This window comes from Copadichromis virginalis, linkage group LG2, assembly GCF_057382275.1.
Source record: "Copadichromis virginalis isolate Kocher_CV1m ecotype Utaka linkage group LG2, C_Virginalis_male_GT1.1, whole genome shotgun sequence".
Lineage (NCBI taxonomy): Eukaryota > Metazoa > Chordata > Actinopteri > Cichliformes > Cichlidae > Copadichromis > Copadichromis virginalis.
In genome coordinates this window covers 2,021,223-2,041,794 of record NC_140619.1, presented here as the reverse complement: position 1 = coordinate 2,041,794, position 20,572 = coordinate 2,021,223, and the positions used below count along the sequence as shown (strand labels likewise).

Below are 20,572 nucleotides of genomic sequence, written 5' to 3'. Positions count from 1 at the left end.
ATGTTTGTCGTGAGTTACTTTGAAAGAAAGTTAACAACAAACGATGTTGTTGTTGAAGACAACAGAAGGATATAATAAGGGTTCTCCAGAAGTAATGACGCCATTCCTGCCTCTTTGATCATGGGCCGAGCCATCAGGGTCCGCCGACGCCAGAAAAACTACAGGTCATAGAAACACAAGGACAGAAACAGCATTCCAAAGGTCATCATCACAGCTCCTGGATCCTACAGATTGTTGGGGTCAGTTTCCAGAGTTAACCACACACTTTGACACCATTTATTTATTAAATCTTCTCGTCTGACGCGTTTCTCTGCTTCACAGTAAATCTGGACCTTGAACCAAGTCTGCTGCTCAACTTCTGAGGATTTCTTGCAGTAATGTCAAAAACACAGCACAAGTCTTAGGTCTGAGGAATCATCTGGTCCCTAACAGCTTCTATAATTATGCAAATATGACCTCAAATGAACAACAGCACTAAACATACGACACTCTTCTCTATAAGTCAGAGGACTGGAGTTGATCCGGGGTCTGGACTGTGACGGGTCATTTCAGCTCGTCTGTTACAGACTTGCTTCTGTGGATGGGATCATTGTTCTGCTGCATGAGCCAGCTGTGGTCAGGCTTCAGCTGCTGGACACACAGCCTCACATTTCAGTTAATGTTGTGGTATACAGAGGAGTGGGTGGTCCCGGGTCTGTGTATCGATGCAGACACAGATCATCCCCCTCCACCTTTGTGCTCACTGTAATCGGTGGAGGCAGGTGGCTGCTGGGTCTTTCCTCCTTGGTGTTAATCAACACCTTAATGCTCCAGACTAACAAACTGCTAAAGCCTACGTAGTTTTTCACCCACTCAATGATAAAATGCCACGTGAGGTTTGGATCACCTCGTTTTAGAACCACGGGGGCTCACTACGACATAAGCTGGGTTTCTTTGTGTCAGCTGACACAAGGCTTCCTTCCTCTGTGTGCATTCACATGAAGGGAGTTTGACCCCTTGGATCCAGTGAGCGCTGCCTGCTGCAGTTAGTGACATTATCAAAGCACACGGGCTAGAGAACTGTAAACAACACGAACATATATAACAGTGCTGCTGCAAATAAAGACATGTGAGTCGGTCTTGCTGCAGAAAATATTAATTTTGTGATTTGATGATCACGAGCTCACGTCATATAAATTCTTTCTTTCACTGCTCGGTGCACTCTGAGAGCTGCTGAACATCAGAGCACATCGAAACGTTACAGGTTACTCTGTGTTTGGGACTCTGTCCTATAGCCTGATAATGGATGATATACTTGGTGATAAAAAGCTACTTTCTTTATATCCATGTGCTTTGTTTTACATGATTGTGGGAGGGAAGTGAACACTGCTCGTTGTTATTTCAAAGGAAAACAAGATTGTCAGTGGCCTTTACGGCCCACTTTGATCTTAGATGGTCTGGACCAGTCAAACTCCGCTTCTGTCAGTGTAAAGAAGTTACAACTACAACTGTTTTTCTACTTGATAAAGAAAAAGCTGCTGTGGCAAAGACAGAAATCCATCAGCACAACTCTGGACTTGCATGGTTTTATTTTTTTGGTTTGGTATTGTAAGTATTTGTTTCAGCATTATGAGTTCTGTGGCGGCTGCCTGGGAGCACATTCATATTAAAATAAAGGTAAGAGTCTTACATGGTCTCCAGTCCCAGCTAAGTGGATACATACTGGTCTGTTCTTCTGCCATCTCTTAGGAACTATGAACTGGAACCTGGAACAACACAAACGATGAGAGCCGCAGGTCTACAGGCAGCATTCCCACAGCATAAGTAAATCCTCTTCAAACATTTTCAGCACAAACACAGCTTACATTTCAGCCCTAACGACTCATGTGGCTAGCTCCAAATTCAGCAAATACAACCTCAGATGGAGCAGAACATGGCACATTAAACTATATCATTAATTAGGGCTGGGCCATATCACACCGTTCACGGTAATACCGGTGTAATGTTGGGCAACGATAGGAAAATGAAATATCCCGATAGAATATGGGTAAAACGCGCATGCGCATGGCGGCGACGCAGAATGAGAAGAGCGAAAGCGGATCGTTGAATGAAACGATGAAGCAGAACTGGTTTGTAAAAATGCTGCAGCTTCACTGGTGTGGAACTGGTTTAGCTTTCGTCCCTCAGATACACAACAAAGCACTATTTTTGGTAGCGCATGCTAGCGGGCCGTCGTTATTACCGTGTTGTTTGGAAAATACGGCGCACTTAAAATCAATCCTTTGATTGTTCTGAAAGTCGACAGAGCCCCTTATAATCCCGTGTGCCTCATGTATGAACTCTGGTTGTGTTTACTGACCTCGAAACGATTTTATGTGCACGGCGCTCGAAAATCTGTCAAATGTTTCAGTGCGACTTTGCTGAGCTACGAAGCCGCACCGCTTGATGGATTGTCGGAGCATTACGGCTGTCGTAGGCGGAGCCTGGCGGAGTGATACGTACTGTGCTTCAACATAATATTACAGTGTTGTGTGTGTATAACCTCTTTTTAAGTTTTGTGGATGTTATACATGGTTATGCTGAGGATGTGTCGGCCAGTTTCCACTGGAAATGCCTTTTGGTTAAACTGGCAGCACGGATTTGCATTTGCACTGTTAAATGTTTATATAACTTTAATGCACTTAAAAAAAGCTGCTTGTTTCAGTGAAAATACATTGATGGGTTTGTTTGTTTTTTGCACTAATAAAGTTGTGGAGTCTTAAAGTATTTTGTCTCGTGTCAATTATATCGTCAGTTATATCGTTATGGCAAGTTTTCAAATGTATATCGTGATAAATATTTTGGTCATATCGCCCTGCTCTATCTTTAATTATTTAATAGAAATTAAGGCAAATTGCAGAAACACTCTTATTGTTTGTATAGGAGTTAAGAACATTTAAAACACCAGTGCTAGTCAAAAGTTGCTACTTAAAGCAGCACAATGCAAACGTTCCTCTGTCAGGCCTCCTCTGTGGTTTGTTGGAAGTGAAGGTCTAGTATTGGAGGGTCTGGGCATCCATGCTGTTCAGGCAGTTATGAAGAGCAGCTGTTGCATTAATGACAATGCAGCAGCTTCTTGGTGTGAATCGAAGTGCACTCTGAAAACGACTCCTCCAAACGTGCTCCACTAGACTCCCAGTGTGCATATGGCTGTAGCACCTTTGCTCAGGTGTAATTCAGGTGTGGTGTAAACAAAAACTTTGAGCACGCCCACTGTCACCAAGCAACAATAATGATCATCTCCTCTTCCAAACACAGTGATGAGTTAAAATCCAGGAATCATGAGTGACACCTTTCAAACATGAAAGAATATTTGAAAACTGTAACTGGGGAGTGCATACACCCTGGACATTAATGGAAAACCAGTTCTTGGGATTCCTGTATTGCTCAGCATCTGGGATGGAGCGACGTTTTGTGGTTCCACTGATGCAGCCGATGACTCCTGGAAAGTTCCCAAATTCATAGAACTTGTAATTAACTCAGGTTTCAGCATCTGGGAAGTTTATGTTCTGTCTTCTCAATCCACAAATGGTCCTGCACACAGTGAACGACACTGTTGGTTCACCGAGCCCACATAAACCCCCAGCTTCTCTGTGGAAGGTGCCAAAAGACACAAAGTTAAGAGCACCTGCAGACTTACTGGACTTACTGGGTGAAAGACTGGGTTCCAAAATGAAGTGATCTCCACATCATTTACTTTATGCATTCGAAACGAGCTCGAAAACTGATGTCATCAAAAAGCTTCAGTGGATGACTTCTGTCAGCAATTTGTCTAGCAGACGGTTTTCATTGATCATCTCTGAGATTCTCCAAGTAACCCATGTTATTCACCAAACAACATGAACTCTGAAGTTAAACCTGCCTGCTGGGACGTTCTATTTAAACTTCAGTTTATGCCTGGACTAGCTCTGATCTCCCTCCAGTAAACAAGCGTAGTTTAGTCAGGAATAGGCTTAGTCTGGCACTGTTTATACCGTGACTGAGGAAGCAGATTTCTGTTAGTCTGCATTGGCTGTTTAAATCTAGGACTAGCTTTAATCTCTGTCTGGGAACCCGCCCCTATAGAGCGCCTCAAGTGCTCAGGTAGAGTAGATAAGCACTAGATAAGAACCAGTCCATTTACGGCTGCTATAAACAAGAATGGGTCGCTCTCAGGAGCTCAGTGACTTCCACCAAAGCACCGTGACAGGATGTCACCTGTGCAACGAGTCGCTGCCATAGATTTCACAGTCAGCTGTTAGTGGTATTATAACAAAATGGAGCCATGAGGAGGATGGCTGGGTACCATTACACAGCAGGGTCAGCTTCAGCTGAATTTTTGTTAAATAAATAACGACGCTGTAATTTCTGCACATCTGAGGTTGTATTTACCTGATTTGAAAAATTGGTAAGAACAAGATGTTTTTAACCATGTGCTGATATGCAAAACCTCAGACGTGACAGAGGGTATATGTGTCACGAGTTCAAGAAGTTTGAGGGTAACAATGCTGGAGAAAAGAAGGAAAACTAAACCGAACATTATGTTGCATCATTTTCTTGTTCCTGTTTTTATCTCGTCTTTCTCTAGCTGGTTATTGCATGCGTCTGCCACCCTGAGCTTATTTTCCTGTAACTATAACAGAAAATATTCATAAAAAAAGGTTATTCAATGAATGTTTCAAGTTTAAAACAATAACTGAATAACTTTATTTTAAAACCCCGTCTGTATGTTTGAAAGACCCTAAACCAGCATCCACTTGGCCCTCTGGACAAAGCACCGCATCAAACTCGGAAACAACCCATTCTCCTGTCTATTCTCTGTCTCCTTTCATTGCAGTGGCAAACAACAGCACCTCTTGTACCTGGCCTTTACAGCCTCTTGTGGCAGGATCCCAGGAACCAAATGCTCCAGAGGAGAGATAAAGAAGCCCTCTTGGACATGACAGTCAGCAAGCTCCTCTGTCTGCACACAAACACACAAATAATAACTAATAATACAAAAACAAAACAGCACAAGAAGGAAAAGAGAGGAAATAAATGATGTACCTTGTTTATATAAACGGGATAGTCCTGAGGAACCAGAGACTTGCACTTCTCTCTGTCTCCAATTATCTTTCGAAACTCAAAGATTCTACAAAACAAACAGACACATCAGTTTGCAGCTGAGGACGTGCTGATCTCATCCACGACCTGCTCACTGTAAGCTGGAGGTTACCACCTGATGAAGTGCGGGCGAAGGCAGCTCGACCACCACTAGCTCTAGGAAATCACATGATAGGGCGGGGCCGGGTTTCACAATGACCTCACCCTGGCTGATTGTGAGCCACACCCGTTTTCACGCCTTGGCTCGTGTGATTGGGTAGAGGATCAAGAGGGGGTCCATGACCCTCTTGGGGGGTCTCACTAATTTAGAAGATCATTTAGCCTAGAACAATATAAAATAATGATAAACCAACAATTATAGAAAAAAAGCTAAGACACCTTCCTGTTCATCACTGACTGAAGAACCAACCCCAGCTGCCTTACATAAGACTGACACTGACTGATCCAGAGTTAACTTCAACTATCACTTCCTCCAAACCATCAAGTCTATTAGATTCAATTCTAAGCTGCCCAAATAAGTACTACCATTAATTAATGCTTCAGTCTTAAATATGATCAGTCTATGCCACTGATGGGCTACAAACCTTTAAGGTGGTAGTAATTAAACTGTGCATTACTCCTCCCAGCTCTCTTAGCTAATTATAGGCCAATCCTTCCTTTTAATTTCCAAAACTCTTGAAAGAGCAGCTGTGTGTCTGTAAAGCAGTTAACTGGTCATCAGCTACAGTACTGCAGAGAAACTCAGGGTTGTTCTTCAATGCGTGATGAGCAGGAAAACGCCCTAGCTGTGCAGAGGGCTGTTTGTACAGCAACAAACTCTTTTTCCAGGCTGAATGAAGATCTTCTAAATTACTAAGACACCATTTCTTCTCAAGCTTATGAGTCAGCTGCTTTACGATGTGTGTTTAAGACATAAGAGAGTCAAGTACTTGTGATTTGAGGTTTTGTTTTTGGGTCAGCATATCCAGAGTCGTACACAGTGAGGATGTAAGTCTATTAACGAGATGATCAACCTGTGTGGAGGGTTTGGGTACTGTGTGGTGCACAGTACTGAAGAGCATGACAGAGGAGGAATTATGTCCTTAAACTTAGTTATAACACTTTTCAAGACATACTGTCAGTTAATGTATTCCCAAATGCTGTGTAATCCGTTATTGTAACTTTAAAGAATGATTTCATCTGACCTGAGTACTAAATCAGAAAAGTCTGAGTACAGGGTGGGTCATTCATATGGATACAGCGTAACAACATGGGAATGGTTGGTGATATTAAAGTCCTGTTTGTGGCACATTAGTATATGTGAGGGGCAAACTCCTCAAGATGGGTGGTGACCATGGTGGCCATGTAGAAGTCGGCCATCTTGGATACAACTTTAGTTTTTTCAATAGGAAGAGGGCCATGTGACACATCAGACTTATTGGTAATGTCACAACAATGGTGTGCTTGGTTTCAACGTAACTTTATTCTTTCATGAGTTATTTACAAGTTTCTCTTTGTTCACAGCCATTGACATGTCGAAGAGGTTAACACGTGAGGAGCGAAATTGTGTTGATAGCTGGTGAACGCAGTAACCGGGTCATTGCAGAAGATTTCAATGCAGACCCCCTACGAGACCACCCATCTCCCATGCTACAGTCAGCAAACTGCTTGCTAAGTTTGGTGAAACTGGTTCAGTGTTGGATTTGCCAAAATGTGGACGCAAGAAAACTGTCACTAATGAAGAAACATCAGTGGCTGTCCTAGCTTCATTCAGCAAGAGCCCACAGCGTAGCACTCGCCGCATGACACTGGAGAGTGGCATTAGTCCAACATCCCTTCGGCGGATATCAGCTACTCACAAATGGCGCCCTTACAAACTCCAGCTACTGCAGCATCTCAGCGAGGACGACCCAGATCGGCCACAGAATTTGCAGAATGGGCAAAACAAAAACTGGAACAGGACCCTCAGTTCACGCAGAAGATTTTGTTCAGTGATGAGGCAAACTTTTATGTGAATGGTGTTAACAAACAAAACCACCGCTATTGGTCTGACACTAACCCACACTGGATGGATCCCTCCAAGACTGTTGGAACTACAAAAGTGATGGTTTGGTGTGGTATATGGGGCACAACGATAGTGGGTCCATTCTTCATCAATGGAAACCTCAAGGCTGCTGGATATTTGAAACTGCTACATGATGATGTGTTTCCCTCTTTATGCACTGAAGCTGGCACGTTCCCTGAGGTTTTCCAGCAGGATGGTGCACCACCACATTATGGGTGCAGGTCCGAGCATTCCTAGATGAACAGTTTCCTGGAAAGTGGATTGGTCGTCGTGGGCCAGTTGAATGGCCCACAAGGTCTCCCGATCTGACCCCCTTAGACTTTTATCTTTGGGGTCATCTGAAGGCAATTGTCTATGGTGTGAAGATACGAGATGTGCAGCACCTGAAACTACGGATACTGGATGCCTGTGCTGGCATTTCTCCTGCGGTGTTGCTATCAGTGTGTGAAGAGTGGGAGAAGAGGGTTGCATTGACAATCCAACACAAGGGGCAGCACATTGAACACATTTTATGAGTGGTCAGAAACTTGTAAATAACTCATGAAAGAATAAAGTTACATTGAAACCAAGCACACCATTGTTGTTCTTGTGACATTACCAATAAGTGTGATGTGTCACATGGTCCTCTTCCTATTGAAAAAACAAAAGTTGTATCCAAGATGGCCGACTTCTAAATGGCCACCATGGTCACCACCCATCTTGAGGAGTTTGCCCCCTCACATATACTAATGTGCCACAAACAGGACTTTAGTATCACCAACCATTCCCATGTTATTACAGTGTATCCATAGAAATGGCCCACCCTGTAGAGTAAAGTGGGCATCTACAATTCCACCCCTCAGGCAGGAGGCTCCGGTCCATTCGCACCAGAACCTCTCGCCACAAGAACAGTTTCTTCCCCTCTGCTGTCGGACACATGAACAATAACCGTATGACTGTTCCCACCACTAACACATGACCCTACGCTGTGTTCACTGCATCATGTTTGCACTGATCACCACCTGCACTCATGTATATATCTATCTACTTAGCACTTTTAATTTTTATGTTTATTTAAGCGCAATTTATGACAGTATGTTTGCACTAAGTACCGCAGCAATTTCCTAATGTTGTAAACCTGCTCAACATTTGGCAATAAAACCCTTTCTGATTCTGATATCACAAAGAATCAACTTTTCTTCTGTGGTTGGCTTCACTGTGTGGTTGAATTTAGCACAACTGCAGTACTCCCCGACAGGACACTTGCGCTGCACTTGCTAAACGCAGGCGGGAAACAGTTATTGTTTGGTGCACGTACAGAAAACATTGGGTTTCAGAGCGCAGTGCATGCCCCGTCCTATGTGAAAGGGCCATGACAAAATGCTTCATACCTCTTGAGGTCTTCGGGCTTCCCCCATCCCCCAATAAAGAGTTTGGTGAGGAGCAGCCTTCGGTAGAATACATCCAGTCGGCTCACACCCATGGACCAGCCCCTGGCATCTACAAAGAGAAGCACATGCTTTATTCTGAAAGTGCTTACTTCCTGTAGGATTGTTAAGAACAGAAAATAACAAAAAAAAGTCAGATGCTAATACATCTTTGTTTGACAACTGAGCAATATACCTCCCCCAAAAAAGGTTAAACGAGTCGCTCTACGAGCACCGATTCCTTTGAGTCAGTCGTGTTCTGTCAGGACAAGCAAGGCAGGAAGTGCTTGAATGTCCAATGTAAAGATGAGGATACATGAAGACAAAGGAAATTTCAAATCTCACAGGAAACAGTAGTTTGCATCTGTTTTAAAAGCGTGTCTTTCTCACAGTGATAACGGCTGGAGCTCAGTAAGCTCAGAGGCCAGCAGTGTTTTTCTGGTGGTTTGTGCATGTACATTATGGATAAACCACTGGTCTATGACAGTAAACTGATGGGAGAGCAACCTGCGAGACAAGCTGCCAATGGGTCTGCTTTCACTGTCCTGAGATCAGTTAGGACTAGTGCTTGGTATGGAAAAAAGCTAGCATTAGCAAGTAAATAAGCTTTAGTGATTTAGCATCGTAATAGACAAGTTTCTGTTTGCTAACCACTTGGCCAACATGATGCTAAAGGGTGAAAACGTTGCTAACTCCATTAGCTGACCATTATCGAACGTTGGGTCTAATAACACTGGAACACTGAACAGCTGCTTGAGCACCACTTACATAGCTGCTTTGCCAACACTCCTAATTCTGTTTTTTATTCCTATTTTAATGTCTCCTTGAATATACAGACAGCTAACCATGTCTGCTCAAACCTTTTAATTCAGGTTATTATATTGTTAATAATCATTTTTGAAAAATCAAGACTGATTTAGGATATTTTCAGTGGAAAATACATTGAGGTTCAGACTCTGCCAGCATTTAATGGCTGAATGTTAACTTGTGAACAAATTCAACATAAACAGTTGAGCATCCTGTATTTAACAACTCGCTCTGAAACACATTTCATCCCACTTAAGTCTTAAAATAACTTCAGCCTAGTCTTCACTCAAACATGTGCCAGTTCCCTAATGTGACAGACCTTTTCTCAATCAGTGTGACTGATTACAGCATGAATGACGACTGCAGGAAAACTGGCTGACATAAGCATGATCATCTACTGAGGCAGGGTTAGAAAGATGGAGACAAAACATTTTATTCTTAAAGTCTCTGTCCATATGAGTGAATTATTGTAAAAGCAGTTATGTTAAGTACAAAAAAAGCAAACCAGATATAACAAAATAACAAACTGTGCACTTTGGCAGTGACTTTATGAATGAGGAAAGAGTGTCAGAGAGCTGGTTGAGGTGCAGCAGGAAGGGATAAGTCAGGAAGAAAATCTGCCAGCGAGCATGTTACGTTCACATAGTCTGTCAGCCACCACCTCACAGTTAACAGACTCATTTTTAGCCATCTTCCTGGAATAGGGCGCAGATCTCAGTCCAACAGAGTACATTTAAGATGTGACAGAACAGAGCTGCCGAGTAATCTGAAGGATGATGCAGATCTCCCATTACACTACTCTGATGAAACGTATCACATTTCTCTTCATAAAGTGATATTTCCCCGGTTGGTTGCATTGCCATTTGAAACTGAGCAGATATAAGAACATAAACAAATTTATATATTTCATGTGACTTCTCAACTCTAGCTCTTCTCGCGAGATTTGACAACACTGACATGAGCAGAGGTCGTCAGGGAGGTCTGGCGGCTGACTTGACCTAAAGCTTGATTAGTGCACATTTCTAACAGTGAGCCTTCAGAGGAAATACTTCCTCCACATACTCGGATCACGACGGCGCTTTAGTTTTATGACAGAAACAAATCAGAACAAAGCTGTCAGTGATGTGCGGTACAATGACGGGGTGACTCGTAATTTCCATTTCCATGCATAATCATCACCTTGTTACAGCATAAAACGCTATATCGTCTTCCACTGGTCGCTGTGGGTAGTAACTGTAATAACAACAACACGCTGACAATATAACGCAGAGACCAGCTGTACGACGGACACCGCCACGCGTTTCAACTTGCTGCTAGCTGTAAGTTAGCAAACTTCGCCTTAGTCATTCATTAGCGAGTTTCAAACACAGAGAGAAACAACAGCACTACCTCAGTCTGTACCCGAACGTATATCTCTGGCTTTGCTCGCACGGCTAGTTGAGCTAAGGAAGGCAAATGTAGTGACTTCATCAAGCTACTGGGAGGAATGGTCGCAATTTAAAGGAAAAAACGGTCGGAACTTCCGGTGTTCCAGATTAACCGGTTTTCACGTTATCTGGTGTTTGTTAACGGTACAACCTGTCAGAACAAGCTCCAAGTTTCAGATTCGCCACATTTTCAGACATTTTCGGAAGAAATTGAATTTTAAAAGACGCGTGTTTAGTTCAGAGTATCAAACATGACTTTTTAAAGATAGAAATATTTTTTTTAAAAATCTGTAAGATCATTATTATTATTATCGATAAAATGAAATAAAAAATAAGCGACTGTTCCCCGGACGACAACGGAATATTTTACAAGCCATTTTCATCAGCGGGTTAATTACTAGTGATGTGCGGATCGATCCTGAAATATCGATTCCTCCGATACCAATCATTTATGTTCTAGAATCGATTCTCACATTAAAATATCGATATTTTAGTAATTTAGAGTAAATTTGTAGTTTATCATTAACAGGAACACAGTGGAAAGAAACTATAACATTCGGATTGCCTACATTCAAAGGAACTACTTCCTCTTCCGCCTTTCATAGTCATGTGCGAAATACGGCTGTATAAATGTCTCGCAGCCCCTTGGCGTGCGCACTCACAACAATGGCTGAGCGTAATTGTGCGGATGTATTTTACCTCCACAAACAGCTGAGCCGTGGTTTGCAATAAATGTGGCAAAAAAAGTGAGGTGTTGTGGCCATACTTGCCAACCTTGAGACCTCAGAATTAGGGAGACATTCAAAAGGGCTGTTTGGGCGGATAAATATATTTTACAGGGTTTATTTATCGGATAAAATACGTTAAATGTCACCGTTATTATTGGCCGGCCCGGAAACAGCGGGGTGTCCAAATTCAGAGGCTGCTTCCACCTGAGGACCCGGCACGAGCTCCCTCGGTGGAGTGAAACTCTGCCGTCTGCTCCTTGCTCTCTAAAATATAACCGGACACTGACGTAAACTCTTCTGTTTAATCAGTTTTCTGTTTGACGTTTATTCAGCTGTGTGAAAACCCCGGAGGAACCCTCCCGAGGGAATAATAAAGTTTAATTTAATTTAATCTAATCTAATAACTTTAATCTCAGCCAAACCGATTTACTCACGAACAAATAAAACACTGAAAAAGCCAAACAAGAACATTTTTAAGTTATCAAAGTGACTTGTACATCATGTTTAACCCGAGTGGTGAAAGACCGCGGGGGTTTGAAGACGATGTGTCGGTCGGCTCAGATATTTGAAGTTTACACAGCTACATTCTCACCTGAAAATATGTTAAAAGTTTTTTTGCGACCCAGAAAGAGAAATAAGAGTGATATTAAAACTAAGTCGCTGCCGTCATTGTTGGAAACTGGAATTGGCTGGGCCGCGCTATGAATTCTGCGATATGGTTTTTCAACTTTGTTGTCCGGGTGGAAAATCTGGAGAAAGGTGGGATTCTCCCGGAAAAATCGGGAGGGTTGGCATGTATGGTTGTGGCAACATCACTAACCTTGTCAAACACCTCAGAGTAAATCATATCACAAAATATGACGAGCGTATGTTGAGGCGAACTGAAGAGGAGGAGAGGGACAGGTGCTGCTAGGGTGAGAGTCTCTCACGGAGTCCTTTAGTCCTCCAGGCAGGCAAGGTGTTCAAATAGCGCACAACTTTAGTTTTTTTATTTCTATATGATGAACTCTGCATTATTAAGTGATAAGAAGAAGGTATTCTGATGTCCTGTAATCATTATGACGCTATAATTTGAGATACAATAAATAAAATCCGTTTTGTACAAAGTATCGGTATCGGATCAGTATCGTCGATACCACCCTGAATATTACTTGGTATCGGATCGGAAAGGAAATCAGTGGTATCGCACATCACTATTAATTACTTTCTTGCCTTATTTCTTATATCCGTTTTTTGTGGCAGCAACAGACACGGCTGCCGGGTAGAAGCAGCATGCTGACTGGCCACACTTCCAGCTCCTCCCCTGGCTTAGGAGGGACGAATAACTGAATCCATCTTTTTTATTATAAATTTATTTTGCCCGAAAAGCCAGAATCTCAGGTTAAACCTCACAAAATTTCAACAACCACCAAACAGCTAAAACCGTAAATGAGAGCAGAAACACGGATTCTGCACAAAGACGTAAACAGCATCAGGATCAGTGAGATGTCCCACAGGCACGGACACTGTTTCGGCGGGCCCGCGCTTTGTGTTTGCGCCCTTTTTGCGCTGATTCTGAGCTGCAGGTTTTATCTCTCTCCAACCAAAATTCACCAAACCAGCAGCAAAAGAAGCACAAACTGCGCTTCACATTTGATCAGCATCGTCATGAATTCACTCTGACTTTCGCTGTTTTGCTTCCACCACACTTCATGCACAGCTCTCTCTCTCTCTGTACTTCAAGAACAGTTTCCGTCTAAAAATCTGTTTTCTGCATTATTCGCTTGCTTGTTACGCACAAGTCTACCGTTGTTTGCAGCGCTGTGGGCCGCTGTTTTTTTTACTTTTACTTACTTCCGAAAAGAAAACCTCATTTCTGCTGTTCAATACTGAACAAATTTAAACTTTTTAAAATTGTGCAAAATTGCAAAACACTCAGCTGTGTCTCCAATCAAACCGCTGTAACTTTGCTCTGCTTCACTTCAGCAGCATCAGGTAATGTTCATATGTTGATTAATGGTTTTCTTTCGTTTTTTGATGTACTGCAGAATATTTTTATAAAATCCCAGAACAGGAAAATCACCTTCATGTTTTTCTGTGTTTTATCTTCAGCTACTTTGACACAAAGGCCTCTGCTGTGATGCTCACAGCTCTGATAAAGTCTGGCAAGTGTCAGCTTCCTTTTTATAGATATAAAAATGTGGAAATGTACTGATGCTGTAGCGGGAGACTACTGTACCCATAAGGCTGTGTGTGTGTATGTGTGTGTGTGTGTGGGGGGGGGGGGGGGGGGGGTACTTCCGGGAAACGAAGTAAAGTTGGTGAACTTCACCCGAACGTGCTGAGTCCAGTAGTGATGGGATTTCCGGCTCTTTTTAGAGAACCGGCTCTGCAGGTTGTTTTGTTGCTTTAATTCATTTATTATTAACAATAATATAAAATTATGCACAAAAGGAATTACTAATGTAAAAAAAAGTATTTTTATTTATATATGTTTATATATAAATATATGTGGTGGCCCCTAGAGACAAAACACGTACAAACTTCAAAACACATTTCTAGCTTGAACTGAACTTCCAAAACAGAGCTACCTAGATCAGCGGTCCCCAACCCCCGGGCCTCGGACCGGTACCGGTCCGTGAGTCGTTTGGTACCGGGCCGCGAGAGTTGAGGCTCAGGTGTGAAATGTGTGGTTTTCAGGGTTTTTATCGGTTTTCAGCGTTATTTTGTTATCGTTTTTATCGTTTACTCGGTTTTCCTGGGTCTTTTCACGTGTGTTATGAATAAATCTTCTTTTTTTCGGTACCGGTACTACTTTTATTTTGTTGTATTTATGCGCGACACCTTAAAGGCCGGTCCGTGAAAATATTGTCGGGCATAAACCGGTCCGTGGCACAAAAAAGGTTGGAGACCGCTGACCTAGATCACGTAAATTACACAATTGAAAGCATGAAAGCATATGTGTATTGTTTGTGTATTCATGCACAAGCATTCATATATATTCAAATCATTAAAAAAAAAGTTCATTTACCTGTTACTACCACACACCAAATCTGGTCGTGGTACTTGCTGAACTGAGACACACAACAGCAGAGGTCACTATTAATGCTATAAAAGAGGCCTTTGCAAGACATGCAGTTGCCGAGACTGTGGTATCGGACAACAGGCCGCAAGTTTCATCAGAACAGTTCAAGCACTTTGCTAAAGAGTACCAGTTCACACATGAAACGAGCAGCCCCAGGTACCCCCAAGCCAACGGGGAGGCAGAACGCGCTGTTCGTACCATTAAAGACTTGAAAGGACTGTGACTACAGCAGAGCACTGCTAGCGTGCAGGGCCACCCCACTGGAACATGGGCTCTCACTGGCACAGTTGTTCATGGGGAGACACCTGCGTACCTCTCTGCCACAAGCTGCTGCGAAGCTGGTGCCAAAGTGGCCCGACCTACAGGCTTTTCGCAGGAAGGATGAGGAGGGGAGGCGTGAGCAGGCAAAACACTACAACCGCAGACAGAGTCAGGACAGAAGGTGTGGATTACTACTGAAGGAACCACTGGAGCAGTAGTTGGACCTGCCAGTGCTCCCAGATCTACAGACGGGTTTTCTAAGGAGAGGAGCCACCTCACACCAACAGGGACTGTTACCAGATCTGGTCGAGTGGTGAGACCTCCTGTAAGATTGGATGTGTAATTCTCTGAAGGCATCCATTCATGGCCTATTCAAAGCTGGCTTAGGCTGTTAGAGATGTTTACAATTGTGTGTTTCGTTTAAATGTAAGTGAACCAGTGAGGGATGTGTATCATTTTAACGTTTGATAATGCTCTGCACTCCTGTTCTTGTGAGCTGAGTGAGTCATTATGAAGTGTGTCTTTAGCTAAAAGGAGGAGGTGTAGCGGGAGACTACTGTACCCATAAGGCTGTGTGTGTGTGTGTGTGTGTGTGTGTGTGGGGGGTACTTCCGGGAAACGAAGTAAAGTTGGTGAACTTCACTCGAACTGCTGAGTCCAGTGTCTTCATTATACATGGCTGGCAGACCGTGGGGGTGTAGGGAAGGAGGACCCAGGCGCGGTGCTCTATGTACAAGCAGTGCGTTTATTTACAGTGATGGACAGACATGACAATAAATCCCGTGCTCTCCCGACTCCCGTGACGTGTCCTCTTCTCAGTGCTAGTGCTCCTGTCTCCGCTTCTCCGCGATGAGCACCCCGTGCTCGCTGTCCTCTCGTCTCCCCGTAACTCCTGGGGACATAAGAGAGAGGAAGCCGTCAGACACACAATAATGCAGCAGACTCAAACTAGGAACTGGTCGAGAGACTGACGTGAAGCCACGCAATGATCCAGCGCCGGAGAGAGCTCCACCACACTCTCAAGTAGCTCCTCCGACAGGCCTGATCAGCTGCAGGTGTGTCAAGGTCTTCAGGTGTGGCCAATCACCTGCCAGGGCCACACACACACACACACGTCTACAAGCAGGGAGAACGAGGGACAGCAATACAAAATACATACATCATAATATTAGTCCATAACTGCTCAGGGTCCCTGGGTCTGACACATAAAATGTGTCCGTCACAATAACGTTACAGGCTATGCCAGGCTTTGTCCCACATCAGTCTAAAACTGTATGTAACCATGAATAACGTGTTTGCACAGCAGGCAGCACTGTTAGTTCTCTCAGTCTCAGAGCAGCGTTTCTAATCTAATTGAAGCTGTCAGAGAAAACGGAGCCTCGAGCAGCCCGGATATTAGATTACAGATTATTATTATTATATGTTTATTAGATTATTAGATTATATGTCTAACTTTAAAATGTTGGTGACACAATAATTTCATCTTAATGGCACTGACGTATTCATAGGTCATAGTCATGATTTTGCAAATATTCCACCTTGTAGTGCAGTTTGCACAACTTGTTTTAAAAACGCACTCACACTACAAACATTACTGATCAGTCAAGATCTGCACAAAGTGACAGACACACTGAAGCAGCTCCACATTTTATTCTTATTGTCATGTTTGTCCTATTTGTCAGGTGAAGAACCAACACAAAGCTCAGAGAGCAATGGTGACACAAGATCACAGGTGGAATTGGATGATGACGCAGAATGAGAAGAGCGCAAGCAGATCGTTGAATGAAACATGAACCAGAACTGGTTTGTAAAAATGCAGCTTCACTGGTGTGGAACTGGTTTAGCTTTCGTCCGTCAGATACACAACAAAGCACTATTTTTGGTAGCGCATGCTAGCGGGCCGTCGTTATTACCGTGTTGTTTGGAAAATACGGCGCACTTAAAATCAATCCTTTGATTTTTCTGAAAGTTGACAGAGCCCCTTATAATCCCGTGTGCCTTATGTATGTATGGAACGCCAGGACTGCCATAATGAATTAATTAAATACACCATTAAATAATTAATTAAATGTGGCAATAATTAATTAAAATTGGAATTAATTAATTAAATAAATAGTTATGATATATGTAATTAATTAATTATTGACACATTTAATTAATTATTTATGTATTTCACGTTTTAATTAATTATTGACACATTTAATTAATTAATTATTGACATATTTAATTAATTATTTATGTATTTCACATTTTAATTAATTATTGACACATTTAATTAATTATTGACACATTTAATTAATTATTGACACATTTAATTAATTATTTAATGATATATTTATTTATTTCATTTTGGCAGTCCTGACGCCTGGCTCTCATCATGAAATAATTTTATCTGTCAGCCTCACCCATCAAACTCAGGGGGCGGGGTTAACGCTGATCGAGTCAAAACCATTGCTTTGGCCTGGTGGCCATTGTTTCTAGCACACAACAGCATGTGGAAGCTAACAGAACTGAGCTTTGAAAAACCCTGTTTGTGTGTTACCAAATACCGTTTTAATATTTTTTTAGCCGAGAATGTAGTGGTTTAATCTTCATGTGTCTGGTCGGTTTGTCAAGATACAGCCTCTTTGCAAAAGTGTTTCGATGATTTCGGAGATGTCTGCCCAGTCTCACGGCAAAGCGTGGGATAGACCCGCTCGCCTCGCAAGCAATCCCACCGACAAAGCGCAGGCCCCGGTACACAGCTGTAGTAACCCCCGCTGACTTCTTTTACTGAGGTTATATTTATCGGTGTTTTATTTCCTGATGTTCTTATGTGTCCTACGTGTTTCAGTCGCCAATTCTGAATTATAACTAACATTAAAAACATGTTTAAGGAGGAGAGAGAGCAAATAAATCTGTTTAACATCTGATCTTTGGGTTTTTGTTCAGTAATCAGCGTGACCTGTGTATAAACACATAAAAGAGATAACGTTGGTGTTTCCGTCATGTAGTAACTGCTGGCTTTAACTGTACAAAGGTTGTTCGACACTATGAAACACATACAGACTTCATGATGTTCGGCTAATATTTTTATTGTGAATATTAATCATGCTGACCTCGCTCTGTACACCACGCAGCGAGGTCAGCATATCCACGATATCCTCAGCTCCATGAGTTAACACAAAGTTTCCCAGCTGACTATCTAACTGCCAACTATTCCAGAGACGTGAAAATATACAGCATAAAGAAAAGTGTAAGAGACTCAGCAGCAGATTAGAATAACAGTTTGTGGCGTGAATAAGACACGGCGGGACCACGGAGCAACGTTCAGAGTCATCTTTATTTACATCTCACCACACCACAACACCCCCAAACCCTTCAGTCCGTGTTTTTAACTAGGCGGGCGTGATTAAGGATGCCGTGCAGGTGCGTCCGCCCTCCCTGCACGGCACCGCAGACCACGCCCCACCACATACCCCCATCGCCCGATTGAGGCCGGGGAGCCATCCGGCCGAACCTACTCCCCCACCGCCAGTGGGAGAGGGAATCAGCCCGGACAGCTGGCACCCCCAGGCCCCGGCCAAGCGACGGGGAGGTTCAGGCGGCCGCCCGCGAATCCAGCGGCGCAGGCAAAGCTGGTTCGGAAGTCGGACACGTGACAGGTGCACCCGGCGCGGCCGGCACAAGCGTGAGCCCCAGCTCACAGGTGGCTGGGCAGAGGTGTGGCGTGTACAGGCCTCTGGTGGTGGTGAGGCCGGTCTGGCGAGCACGGCGATCTCAAGCGTGGCGCCCGCCTCGCTCGCCAGTTCCACTCGAGCAAGCTCCCCTGGCACTGGGACCTCCAGTTCCTTGCGCGGCCCCTCCGTCACCGCTGTCGCTCCCTGCTGGAGCAGCCCATAGCGCGACTCCTCCGTCACTACTGCTCCCTCCGCCGCCACTCCCGGCTCGAGCAGCCCCTCGTGCAGCTCCTCTTTCTCCAACCGGCGCAGACCCTCGCGCACCTCGTCTGCCGCCTCCGGTTGGAGCGGCTCATCCACCACTCCCGGCAGGAGCAGCCCTTCACCTGGCTGTTCCCCCTCCTCCGGCAGGCGCAGATCCCCGCGCGCCTCGTCTGCCACCTCCGGCTGCTGAGGTGCCTCACGCGGCTCCTCCACCGCTTCACTGTCCTCGGGACACACCTGTGGGGGTGGCGCCCAGGCCCAGAGCAGCGCCGCCAGCTCCCCAATCCTTTCCAGGTGCCGCTCGGACTGGTCCTGCAGCTCTTCCTGCTGGCGACGCACCTCCGCCGCCTGCTCCCGCTGGGCGGCCGCCATTTCGGCCACCCTCTGGGCCAGCTCCTCCATTCCCTGGCTCCGATATGGACCCGCCGTGCTGCCTCCTGGGTTTCGGCACCAATGTGGCGTGAATAAGACACGGCGGGACCACGGAGCAACGTTCAGAGTCATCTTTATTTACATCTCACCACACCACAACACCTCCAAACCCCTCAGTCCCCGTGTTTTTAACTAGGCGGGCGTGATTAAGGATGCCGTGCAGGTGCGTCCGCCCTCCCTGCACGGCACCGCAGACCACGCCCCACCACACAGTTATACATTTAATAAATCACCAAATGAATCCAAGAAACGAGCAAACCTGTTCCGACAATTTGAATTTGTATTCCCTCAGCTGCAGACTCGCTGCTGTTTAAATGTTTGAAAAGGAAGATTAGATATAAACAAACGTCAAACATAGACTCAGTCTGCCTTCACATTTGATATGAGGCCAGCACGTATAGTGGCCTCAGCAGGCTATTACTGAAATACACGTGCTATATCATAAACTATGATATAAACAAGGAGGTCCTATTAACATGTTTAGTTTTAAAGAACACCTTCCTGCCTTTAGTCTCATTCATGAGCAGTATTCGTTTTCTTCTAACATCCAGAAGTCTGCACAATGTGTTTCATAGTTTGTAACAAGCCTTTGACAGGTAAACATAACATGACCGAAAAAGCAAAAAAAAAAAAAAAAAAAAGAGAGAGAGAGAGAGAGTGTTGACATAAGAAGAGAAAATGCTCTCAATTATGGAGACAGGCAAATGGTTCATTTATGTTTGATGTGTGTTTATTCCTCCCTAAATATCGTCGGTGAAGTTTGCCATGCACGTCAGATTTTCCTGCGCATTTTTATACCTCTGCCAACAGAGAGAGAAAAAAAATCACATTCTAACAGACAGCTGGTGCTTAGAATACAGTTGAATAACTATTAAAAAACAGATGATATTTAGATGATAGTTCAGTCTAACACATGTGCCAGTGGTTCATTAAACGTCTGTGAAACTATGCAGTTATGAAACGTAACTTTAACCTCAGCCAAACCGATTTGCTCAGTTGTAAATAAAACAGCGAAGTAAACGTGACCCGACAGACAGAACCTGAGTGAATGAAGTCCAGCGTTTAACCACTGAGAGCTAAAACTCAGCTGAGGTTTGAAAGCTGTGTGCTGGTGATTGGACATCAGCCGCTGATAAAGCTGTTCGCCTATAAAGTGCTCTGTAAGGAAACGAGCTCCAGCAGCTCTGCGCTCGGGGAAAATACTATATTTACTTATCTTGTGCAGTTAAACTGTGACTATCACCAGGTAACTAGGCGTGTTTCTTGAATTAGCAGCAGGTGTTAAACAGCTGACAGATGAGGAGGAGGATGCATGCAGGTAAACTGAGGGTCTGCTGAGCTGATCGCTGGTTTCGTGAGAAAAATGTCAGCTCGTTCTTT

The 20,572-nt window shown here is 43.9% G+C and overlaps 1 protein-coding gene and 1 long non-coding RNA gene across 5 annotated transcripts in view; both read right to left on the bottom strand.

Moving 5' to 3' along the window:
- abhd18 (abhydrolase domain containing 18) overlaps positions 1–10,900 on the bottom strand; it is an 18,043-nt gene extending 7,143 nt beyond the window's left edge. Inside the window, exons 1-6 of one of the 4 annotated variants that reach the window (XM_085467535.1) lie at positions 10,747–10,900; positions 8,515–8,623; positions 5,044–5,128; positions 4,851–4,960; positions 1,670–1,745; positions 74–158 (exon numbers count right to left, since the gene is read on the bottom strand). In XM_085467535.1, coding sequence (XP_085323661.1) covers positions 74–158; positions 1,670–1,745; positions 4,851–4,960; positions 5,044–5,128; positions 8,515–8,606 — 448 coding nt within the window. In that variant the 5' untranslated portion in view covers positions 8,607–8,623; positions 10,747–10,900. Of the gene's footprint in view, positions 1–73; positions 159–1,669; positions 1,746–4,850; positions 4,961–5,043; positions 5,129–8,514; positions 8,624–10,746 lie in introns of those variants that run through there. The other 3 variants (XM_085467526.1, XM_085467516.1, XM_085467546.1) reach the window with 3 other exon arrangements.
- Positions 10,901–13,957: 3,057 nt separating this feature from the next.
- Positions 13,958–16,838, bottom strand: LOC146716712 (uncharacterized). The gene is made up of 2 exons (XR_014922142.1): positions 15,810–16,838; positions 13,958–15,729 (listed from the first exon to the last, which is right to left on the bottom strand). It is a non-coding gene; the product is annotated as an uncharacterized LOC146716712 (long non-coding RNA).
- Positions 16,839–20,572: the final 3,734 nt, after the last annotated feature.